The sequence below is a fragment of the Nematocida minor genome (genome assembly GCF_024244105.1).
Source record: "Nematocida minor strain JUm1510 chromosome Unknown 7886, whole genome shotgun sequence".
Classification (NCBI taxonomy): Eukaryota; Fungi; Microsporidia; genus Nematocida; species Nematocida minor.
In genome coordinates, this window is record NW_026250344.1 from 1 (window position 1) to 11,006 (window position 11,006).

General features: G+C 40.6%; 5 protein-coding genes across 5 annotated transcripts; 4 read left to right on the forward strand and 1 right to left on the reverse strand.

Moving 5' to 3' along the window:
• NEMIN01_2365 (uncharacterized protein) lies at positions 1–1,487 on the forward strand (the record flags this gene model as incomplete). Its single annotated transcript, XM_051478307.1, has 1 exon — positions 1–1,487. A coding segment is annotated over one exon (1,487 nt), but the record flags the coding sequence as incomplete, so codon positions are not given.
• Positions 1,488–1,848: 361 nt separating this feature from the next.
• Positions 1,849–2,373, forward strand: NEMIN01_2366 (U3 small nucleolar ribonucleoprotein IMP3; the record flags this gene model as incomplete). The annotated part of the gene is made up of 1 exon (XM_051478308.1): positions 1,849–2,373. One exon carries the CDS (start codon positions 1,849–1,851, stop codon positions 2,371–2,373), a length of 525 nt encoding a protein of 174 aa, XP_051334268.1.
• A 20-nt stretch (positions 2,374–2,393) lies between these two features.
• NEMIN01_2367 (uncharacterized protein) lies at positions 2,394–9,461 on the forward strand (the record flags this gene model as incomplete). Its single annotated transcript, XM_051478309.1, has 1 exon — positions 2,394–9,461. The coding sequence occupies one exon, from the start codon at positions 2,394–2,396 to the stop codon at positions 9,459–9,461; it is 7,068 nt and encodes a 2,355-aa protein (XP_051334269.1).
• A 230-nt stretch (positions 9,462–9,691) lies between these two features.
• Positions 9,692–10,177, forward strand: NEMIN01_2368 (uncharacterized protein; the record flags this gene model as incomplete). The annotated part of the gene is made up of 1 exon (XM_051478310.1): positions 9,692–10,177. The coding sequence occupies one exon, from the start codon at positions 9,692–9,694 to the stop codon at positions 10,175–10,177; it is 486 nt and encodes a 161-aa protein (XP_051334270.1).
• A 302-nt stretch (positions 10,178–10,479) lies between these two features.
• NEMIN01_2369 (uncharacterized protein) lies at positions 10,480–11,006 on the reverse strand (the record flags this gene model as incomplete). Its single annotated transcript, XM_051478311.1, has 1 exon — positions 10,480–11,006. A coding segment is annotated over one exon (527 nt), but the record flags the coding sequence as incomplete, so codon positions are not given.

Genomic DNA, 11,006 nt, shown 5'->3' on the forward strand with positions numbered 1-11,006 from the left:
TATTTTCTAAAGACAATCCGTTTGTTAAGTTAGTTAGAAGCCACTTAAAGGAAAAGATTTTGGTATCTAGAAATGATTCTTTCACACTAGCTAGTATAATAGAATATCTAGTTTCTCCTGTAGAGAGTAGAAAAATGTATACATGGGGCGGTATTTTTTTTTATCTGAGAATATGCATTCCTCTTGGACTAGCTAGCCATAGTGATGATATTTTGAGTATCTTGCTGACTTTTATAGACCTGGAGAATGTGCTAGAAAAGGATATTTTTATACAAAATGCTAAGCTTTCTGGTGACTTTAAATTTTCAAAGTTCAAATATTTTAGTTCCGTAAGAAGAATCAATCTAGAAAATGTGTCTCTGCACTCAAACACTTTTAAAGACATGGAGTTCCTCAAAGCACTCAAAGATTTAAGATTCTCTCTAAAGACAAAGCTAGAAGGGAATACAGATGTAAAAGTTAATATAGCCAGTTTAGAATCTTTAACAATAACAGAACTCGAGGAAGAAGAGATTAAGCATTTCCTGCGCTCTACAGACGATAAGTGCTGTCCTCCCAGATTATCAGTTAAAAATGTAAATTTATCTGATACTGAAGAATTTTCTAGATTGTCATATCTGTCTTCTCTTATTACATTAAATTTGTGTGAAATAGTGTTTAAAGAAGTGCCTGACTTTACTTTCATCAAGAAAACTAAGGCAATGAAGTATTTAGGAATGCTAGATATATTCTATGGGTATGCCGAGAAGTACGAAGAAAGCTCATTCTCACAAATTAGAAAAAATGTAAACTACTTAAATCAAAGCCAAACTCAAAAAAAGTATGATACATACTCCGAAAAAGAAAAGAAGATTATTGAAGAAAATAGAAAGATAGGAGAGGCCATTAGCATAGAATGGATTGATGTAAATAAGAATCTTTATCACGACTTGGGAATTAGTAATCTCAGAACATATAAAAAAGCTACTATAAACCTTATATTTCCTTTTCTTAAAGGCAATAACTCTACTGATGTAGATTTATATAATATAGGATTCTTTTTAGGCTTTGATCAAGAGCATATAATAATTTCAAGCCGTTTAGACTCTAAAAGGCTGGAAAAGGAATGTATTCCTATTATCAGCGGTTTGGAGCTTCCTTTTAGTTCCTGCATAAGCGTTAAAAACATACATCTACAGTTCTATCACGAAAATGAAGTACCTGAGGAATTTACGAGCATTCTTATGAGATCAACCTATTTATATTCACAATCTAACGAAATTGAAAGGATATATGCTAAGTCAACAAGTAAAGCCAATATAGACATGAATGCTGTCATTGAGTGTGGTAAACATTTTAAAGAACTCATATCAGTAGATATTGAAGATTGCGAACTATCACAAACATCCATCAAAAGCTCAAACAAAATAGGAGTAGACGATACACCTGAGTATGTCGTAAGTAAAGTCAGTCAAGGAACACAAATATATTTCATCACAAATCCTTAAAAAGCGCTGATCTATCGCATTACTACTACTTTACACAAGAGATTCATGCTCATTTTGATATATAAAACTCACCATCCATGAGCCTTGTCCCTATTTAGCCAATTTCTAGCTATATACGCTACAAATAACTGCTAAATTGACCAACTCAGAGTTTAGCAAGCTCCATAAAAAGTTTGCACTTCAATAAATCATCAAGCATCTCTCAGAATAGAATTATAGCCAAGAAAGCTGCTAAAAATAAAATAGACACAATGGCTTTATTTAATTTCTGTTACCAACTAAATTAAAACCCAAGATAAATTTATTAAAATTGTTGTAAATATATAGCCCTCAGCAATAAACTGCAAAATTTTACTGACCAATGAGACAGCTGAAATACCACGAAAAAAAGCTGCTTAGAAAAGTAGACCTGCTTGAGTGGAAAGGAACATCAACCGCCAGAGAACAGACAGCAACACAGAAGTACTGTATAGAGGACAGAGAGACATACACGAGGTACAACATGATTGTAGGAAAAATAAGACGGCTTGCACTCGCACTTGCAAAGCTGAACGACAATGAGCCAATAAAGCAGACGATGACCAGAGAGCTAAGCAACAAGCTGCACAGCGTAGGGCTCATTCCCGCAAAAACTCTCTTGGAGTGCGCGAAGGTGGGCGTGGGCTCATTCTGCAAAAGAAGACTCTCGAGTGTTCTAGCAGATATCAAAATGGTTCCAGACATAAAGACAGGAGTTACCTTCGTAAAAGGAGGGCACGTGAAGGTTGGTGTAGAGACTATAACAGAGCCATCTTTGATCGTAACAAGGCTGATGGAGGACTACATAACATGGAGAGACGGATCAAAAGTAAAAGAAACAATTAGCGAATTTGCAGAAAATAAATAAACCAGAGTGAATTTTTTTTTATGTTTAGATTTGAATATTTACATCTATGTAAGAGTATAAGTATGGGATTTGTGAAAAGATACTTTCTTAAAAAGATAAACCAGAGCTTAGCCGGAAAGACAGAGCCTATTCGCAGCGATAAAATATCGTTCGATATCATCAAGGGTATTTTTGTTATAGAAGATGTGAGCGTGAATTTAGCATTTATTAGCACTCTGCTGGGCATAGACGTAAAAACATTTAAAATAGGCGAGATAATTTTTAGAAGTAATTGGCACAGCACCGACCTATTTACCGAAATAGAAGTAGAAAAAGTGACAGTCGAGCTGGACGGGAATGCCTGCATGTGCAAAAGCTCAGGAAGGTGCTTCCCCTGCAGAAAAAGAACAGAAGATGTAGAGAGAGTGTCTAGGAGCATGGCTTTTATAAAGTATGTGCTGGGTAAGGCATTTGGAAGACTCTCGTCAAGAATAAAGCTGCGAGTTAAAGAGGTTGATTTTTCAGTGCAGCTAGAGAGCACACTGGCAGTTGTTTTGAAGAAGCTGAAAATAGCGAAAGATGAAGAGGTGTACAAAATGAGCATAGAAAACAAAGATATTTCCATTCCGGGTGTGAGCGCAGGGAGTTTTAAAATATGTGTAGATCTCTTATCAAAAACAAAGAAGTGCAGAGTAGACATGCACCAGATAGAAGTAGATCTGGCCAGAATACAGACTGCAGAGATATTGGAGCTGGTCAAAACAGTTAAGTATCTAGCAGGAGTGGAAACAAAGCAGCTAGAGCAAAAACACGCTGCAGGTGAAAAAGAAAAGAAAGACAGAAAAACAGAAAATAATTATGACAGCGCAGAGCACGAAACGTACGAAGACGAACAGAGTATAGGAGCAATTTCAGCAGGTTCTAAAAACACAGAAAGAGCGAGCAGTCCGCTGACCGATGTAAGTGTTGATGCATCTTTCAAACTTCTTGGTGTAGATGGCTTAGAAGACTGTTCCTTCCAAGTAAAAAAGATGAAGATGCAGGTCTATGAGAGCGAGATAAGAGGGACAGTAAGCGCATACTTGAATGAAAATAAAAAAGAAGTTCTGGCGGTTGAAGAGGCTGATTTTGTCATATACGACAAAGACGGAAATAAAGAGGCACAGTCTAGCAAAGAGATAGAGCATACTCAGAAGGTGTACAAACTAGAGATCAAAAACATAGTGGGAAACATTCAGTCGGAAATCCTTCCTGGTGTTTTCAGAGCATACGAAAGAATTGGGTGTATAGCTAGAGACTTAAATGGTAAAAGTTCAGGAGAAGAGAAAAAAAGAAAAAGCAAAAATCCATCTGCCAGCCCAGACATTTTTATTACTGTAGAACAAAGCCACATTAAAGCAGGAATCCTATGTGCATACACCTATCTAGATGTTCAGAAAACAGAAGTGCAATGTGTAAAAGATGAGGTAACATTTTCTAGTTCAATGAAGTGCATGCTGAATAACACCACCCTAAGCGATGAAATGGCAACATCAACAGCAGAGTTTGGCATCTCGGCAAAGTACTCTGATAAGCTAGAAGTGGATCTGCTAAAGATAGCCGCACTGGAAGAATCAGTTCCAAATCTAGCAATTATGCTATATTTATTGGCAAATCAGGTTCAAGAGTGCATGCTAGTAAATAGGAGCATGCTATATCCTTCTATGGGCACAGAAAAAACAGAAAGTGCTGCAAACTCGCAGAAAAAAGAGCTGCCTGTCTATATAAAAAAATGTTTGATCTCTGGCCTATTTGGAAATAAACCGTGCGCTCTTTCTGTTTCTGATGTTGCAGTAAATGGCGGGTCCGTGGTTATAGATCGAATGGAGCTGATGTGCGACAAAGAGAAGCTTGCAACTTCTACACTTGCACACATCATCGTTAGGAACAACATAGAGATATCATTCTCAAATTCAGAAGTAGCCATCCCGAGTGATGATGAGTTTGTTCTTTCTATATTCAGAGACTCACGAACAATACACATGGCCCTGAAAGAAGCTGCCCGAAAAAAGATAGCAACAAAGAGCATAGAAAGCGATAAAAGCAGCAAAGAAAGTAAGAATGAAGAAGCAGAGACAGCAGAAGTTTCAAATAAGGAGCCGGAAATTGGAGCAAGTAGCGATGGTATAATTAAAATATCGCTTGACAAAGCCAGTGCCAGCATGAAGGGCCCAGGAATTGATCTAATACTGAAAGTAAACGGCCTGTGCATGGAGATATCAGACTCTTCTTTCCAGCTTACGTCATTGAATGCCGCAATACACAATGGAAGTGAAGTGCTGGAAGTGGTCTCGCATGAGCTTATTTACAGGTTTATAGACAGCTCCCTAATAGGCAATTTTACAGGAAATGGGTTTATGGATGTCAACTTGCACGTGTTTTCAGTGAATAGAGTATTCTTTATTCTCCACTGCTACACTATTCTGACAGACCTTCCATGCATAGGGGTGCCTTCAGTGCCAGGCTTATCGCACTTGGAGAATTCTAGAAGTGATGTACAAGAAACTCCTAAAAATGAAAGCGAAATGAGCATCAAAATAGACATAGAGGCCAGCATATATCTAACAAAACAGAACACAATACTCTGCAAACTATCAAGCAATGTCAATCTAAGTATGCTCAAGGGATTGCTCTACCATGGGACAGTGTCTGTCATGAACCCAAAAGTGTGGTCAGACGGTCTGCTCATATGCCACTCGTCAGAGGTGGTGGTGGAGTTTAGAAAAGTGTCGCATCTTCTCAAATCTTTCAACATTCTGATAGACAGAGTGGATGTGCAAGATACAATAGGAGTGTTTCTCGACATATTCGGACAGCTAACCAAGGTAAACTACAATAACAATTCGCCATCTGTAGGAACGGCAATTGACATAAAGTGCAAGATATCAACGATCAACATGAAGTCAGAAAACACAGACGTTATTCTGACAAACTTCGCACTGATCAATTCTTACATGCAGGTAGGATTTATGCTGAAAATATCTGATAAAAAAATATTCGAAATACCGCAGAAGATCACCGTAAGAACAACAGCCACCGAAATGCCAGAGATGCACATTGACATAGAGACGATAGAAACCACCCTGATAGGCCGGCCTGAGATAGAGGGGCTCTTTAGTCTGCAGAACAGGCTTGGCCAGACAAGAGTCCAAAAGTATCCCATAAAAGGAAATAGTCTTTTAAGTATAAAATGTCCATCGATATCTGTAAAAACAAAACACCCTCCTGTGAAGGCTGAGTTGCTGCAGCTCTCAATCACAGCTGTTCAGCTAATAGCCAGCCCCTCAGTAAACTTTGAAGGATCCGCCCTTTGCCGAATGTTTGTGAAGGTTAGAGAGACAAAACAGTACGAAATAATGACAGAAACATTTCCCATTGACATCACCATGCAATCATCAATGCCCCTGCAAAAAGACAAAGCAGGATTCTGCAGTCTACCTTTCAGCGATGCAGAAGACGAGTCGCTGCTAGTTGTCTTTCTTTCTTTCATCGTGAAGGATACGATACGGCTCAGACTCAGCAAAAAAATCATAGAAGCATTCAAACTCTCAGAGAAAAGCATAGATTTGACAAATCTCACGAACAAGCCGATTTTGGTGGATGGCAATGTCTTAGACTCAATGTGCAGCTCGCACGTACGAGACGACACATTCACAGTGCACAGCGAAGATAGACAGGCCATATTCGATCAGTATGTTCCAAATACAAAGAAAGCAGTGCAGGTATCGAGAAACATATTCCTGGCTACTTTCAAAGAGAAGTCAGCTGTTATCAGAGGAGCCACCAATTTCAAAAATATAACGGACACAACGATAGCCATACACATTGATAAGGAAAAGATCTTTCTGCCCCTGTTCTCCGAATGTGCGCATACAACAATACTGACGGGATTCAGCGTGAACATAGAAAATGACCCAAGGTCGTTCTGCAATGTCTCTTTTGAAGTGCCGAGTAAGGCGACAAATGAGCCTATTTCCATAATAGGCATGAGGAGGATAGAGCACAACGACTCGTACATTACTGTGGTGTGTCTTTTTGAGATAGTGTCAAACATTCCAATCCTCCACTACCTGTTCCATCACGACTTTGTGATCAACAATCTCATGCTCACTTCTCTCAACTTCGAGATAAAAATCAGCACAAAGTCCAAAGTGGAAAAAATAGTCGGCGTAGCGCAGTCCTGCGAGATAAAGCAGATGTCAGGGAACATCCAGGCAGAGAAAACAAAGAAAATCAGACTGAGAATCAACGCAGGCGTTGACCTGGTGCTGTTCCCCGATGAGATGGCATCAAAAGTCACCGTATCAAAAGGCGTAGTGGCCGTTAAAGAGCCAAAAACAGTGCTGATTGGCGGATTTCCTGTGGATGTAGGAATCACACAGGTGACAATATATCCCATACTCATCGCGATCAACAAAACACACGACGAGCTGTACATCAAATCAGGAAGTACAGTGTGCGAGATAGCACACAACCAGCAAACTACTCTCCCAACATCCAGGGACAGACACTGCCTGATCTTCTACAAAGTTGAAAGCAACACATTCAGCTCAAAGATCCAGTACAACACAATGTTTCTGGACATCAAGTCAGAATTCCAAAGAAACTACCTCGTAAATATATACCAGGGCGAAGGCTCCAAAGAAAAAATAAAATACATCGTGGTGGAGTACGCAAATGTGATCGAAAACAGAACAGGACTTGATCTAACGATAATAACAGATAGAGAATTCACATGCGGAAGTGGAGAGCTCGTTCCTCTGCACTTCCCAAGGAAGAAGATCAGCACATGGATAAAAATGGGGTCTCCTGCCATAGACTCAGAGCTGGCGCACACGTCAAACTCATCGGAAATATCAGACTACATACTGGATCTGGAAGGATCACCAGATGCGAGCTATCTTCCGCTAGACGGTCTGAAGAAACATTTTGTAAAGCTGAACACCAGCGTAGAAAATGTGTCAATACACGGAATGACTTCTTCTCTTGTCAAAAGTAAGAGCGGTTTGCTCTCCTCTACCTCCCAGGCGGAGTCGAGTGATACGCTCTCCGAAGACGATGGAAAAGAAGAAGAAAGTGAAAAGCTGCAGAAGTACATAAACAACTCCATACTGCTCTCTGTGACCATACAGACACAAAACTCGCAAAGACAGATAATCATTGAAAAAGAGTCTAAGTGGCCGTACCTTATCAAAAATATGACGCAGAGCGAAATGACGTTTTCCCAAAAAGGACATTCGCTGGAGTATATTCTCAAACCAGGCGAAATACTTCCGTACTACTGGGACAGCTTCAAGGCACAGGCTGCCTTCTGCATCACAGTTGACAGCGTAGAAATTCTCGTGGAAAACTTTGCAGTAACCACGGTTGGAGAATACAAAGCCACCCTGACCTCTGAGAGAAGCAGAAAAGTTCTTGTGGTCAGCAAGATGACACACGAAGTGCGAGCAGATACTTCTGACATCCAGGGAACGCTCATCCGCGCGCGAACAGGCAGAGTGTCGATCAGCTTGCTCGATCGGGAAGAGATTGAGTTTTCTGCTCTGCATTTGTTCAATGTCCACCTTATCTCCATGCTCTCTCCCAACGGCCTTGAGTTTATGCTTAAAACAGATAGCTTCCAAATGGACAACCAAGAAATAAAAGGATACTACCACATTCCAGTGCACACGCCCATCCCCTCCGATGTGCTAAGCATATCTGGGTGGATAGTAAACAGGAGTATGATCCGGTATCTGAGCATAGTCATGCTTCCTGTTGTCCTGGAAATAGAAGAGGTGTACATGAAAAAAGTGATCCAACACTTTGTCTCCCTGGGTGAGCCAATTGAAAACCCAAAGTACTTCATTATGTGCAGCACGTGTCTTACCAGCAGATGCAAGTGCACGTACACAAAGCCCATCCCTGACACATCAGCGTATCTATCAATTGGCTATCTCAAGATAGAAGCCGTTAAATTCAAGTGCTCCTTCAGAAGAGCATCGCGTGACTCCATTGTTCCCCTGTCATCTGTTTTCTGCAACATCACCAGCAGCAAAGTGTCACTCCCCAGCGTAGAGCTCTTTGACATACACTCTAGGACCCTGGGAATATGCCAGATAATTGGAAGAATGTACAAACGAGGACTAATCAGAAATATTGTGTCTCTTGTGCTTTCTGCTGACATAGTGGCCAGCCCAGGGGAGCTATTTGATAAGCTAGGTGTAGGTGTTCATGACCTGATATACGCACCGTACCGAGCCATGGATAATCCAGCGCTGCTCTCTAAACAGCTTCTGATAGGAGGCAAGAGTCTAGCTAAGAACGTAGTTACAGGGCTAGCTGGCTTTGTGGGGAATGTCATGGGGAAGTTCTCGCAGAAGCTAGCAGATATCTCCATGGATGAAAACTTTGCAGAAGCCATCAGAGAAACCAGCTGCATCTACATTGATGAGCTCGATCTGGGTCTCCCTGTATCAAAGACGCATCTCTCAAAGGCAGGCGAAAAGTTCATGGGATCAGTCATCAGCGGATTTAAGGGTGTGGTGCACAGCCCCATGCAGGGCAGAAGATCCAATGGAATCAGCGGAATGATGCAGGGGATAGGCAAAGGCCTAGTTGGTGCGATATTTAAGCCTATATCCGGGGCTGTGGGCCTTATGCAGGGCCTCTCCACGAGTATCACTGGTGTCCTGGGATCTGACAAACCGCTGCTCAGGATCCAACTGCCAAGAGCTCCGCCTCTAGATGGCGTTCCGTGCGAGTATGAAGTTGAAAGAAATGCGTACTACAGAGCGTATACTGTCTTGGCTAGGGGTGATGCGAAAAAAGAGGAAGTGTTTTTAACAGGAGGTATCTGCACTAAAAAATACATTGGCTGGTACATTTTAATCACAAGTGCTCGGGTTATATTCTACAACAAAGAAGAAATTCAGGAGATACCAGGCGTGTCCATAGCGCAGCAGTCGGAAAAGAATACGCTGCTGAGCGTGGGGTCGGTAGAAATATACCTAGAGGGGCTGAGAGTGTACAGAGAGCTAGAGAAGTACAGTGCGCTAATGGTTCTGAAAAAAGATCAAGCAGAGAGCTAATCGTCTCTTTAAATTTTATTCGCTTCTATAAGCAGTAATAACTGAAAGTGAATGAACGAATAAACTTTAATATTTTATTTTATTTTTATTGGAGAGCTGGAAAGATTTTTAAGTTCGGTTTAATTTTAATTGTTGTTCCATTTCTAAAGTGTTTATTATTGTTCTTGGGTATTTTTCAATTTTGTTCATCTGTAATTTTCTTCTATTTTCTGCAGCTCAATTATTTATTTATGGAAACAGGAAAGAGGGAGCTGTCCATGGTCAGCAAGTACATAAAGGAAAGGATACAGGAGATAGAGATAGGCATGGAGGTGCGGGAAATAAAAGAGCCAGAGCACGTGCACAATGAATCATTCGAAAGGAACATGCGGAGGAAGATGAGAAAGTCAAAGATAAGAAAAAGAGTAAGAAAAAATTCATCCTGCTCTGATCTGGAGAACAACGATCTGTCGTCTGAAGAAGTAATTACAAACTCGTCAGAGAAAAGCGAGATATCGCTGGAGAGAGGAGAAGAGAGAAGAGATAAACACACAAGAGCAGCAGCACACCATCCAGGAGTATGCCCAGGATCTATAGTAGAAGCCTCGCCAATCCCTTCTTCCAAGAAAATGAAGTGCGGCTGTGTGAGCCATGGGGCTAAAAAAGTGTCTAAAGCTGATTTCTTCTCTTCAGCGGCATATGCCACGCAGTCCTCGAGAAGAAAAAGTATGAATTAGCAGTTATAAATATCTAATAAATTCTGTTGAATTAACACTCTTTTCTTTTTCATTGTCCAAGTAAACAAAACATAATCTAGGAGCTGTTATAGTACAGATAGTCTCTTCAGAGCATTGCGCAATCTTAGCAAAGAAATAAAAGATTTGAGTAATGGCTGAAGAGGTTTGCACAGTATATTAACGATAGAGCATCCATCTCTACAATCTAAAAGAAATCTGCGATAGAAACAAAGTTTTTATTCACTAATAGAGCATATACGATGTCCTGTAGACTGCTGTCTTTCTCATACTAGCTAACTATACTATAATATGTACTCTCCTTTAAAAACTTTTTCAACATCTTCGCCATACCCCATTAAGAAATTATTCTGCTGAACTAGCTCATTGTATATCGATGACAGTTTTGACTCGTGTGCTGACTCCATTCTTATTATCTCCTTTTCCAGCTCCTTTATCTCTTCATTGTTTTTCTGGATCAGGCTCTGCGCATGCTCTCTTTGCTCCATGACTTTTGTGTGTTTCTCTCTTAGCGCCTCAAACTCTCTTTTCAGACCGCTCATTCTCATTTCATCTTCTTCAATAAGAGAAGCCATCTTCTCGATGATGTATGCTATTTTCTTCTCCAGCAAAACTCTTTTCGAGTGCTTTGACTTATTTTCTATTTCCAGCGAGCTGTTCTCACTCTCCAGCCTTTTTACCTGGCTCTGCATCTCGTAGTAGTTGCCATAGTATTCTCCTGCGAGGGAAACCACACACATCAGCGCCTTTAGATCGCCAGTCACTCTCTGGAACATCGCAATGGTGCTGTGCAGCATTGCCACTCTTTTCT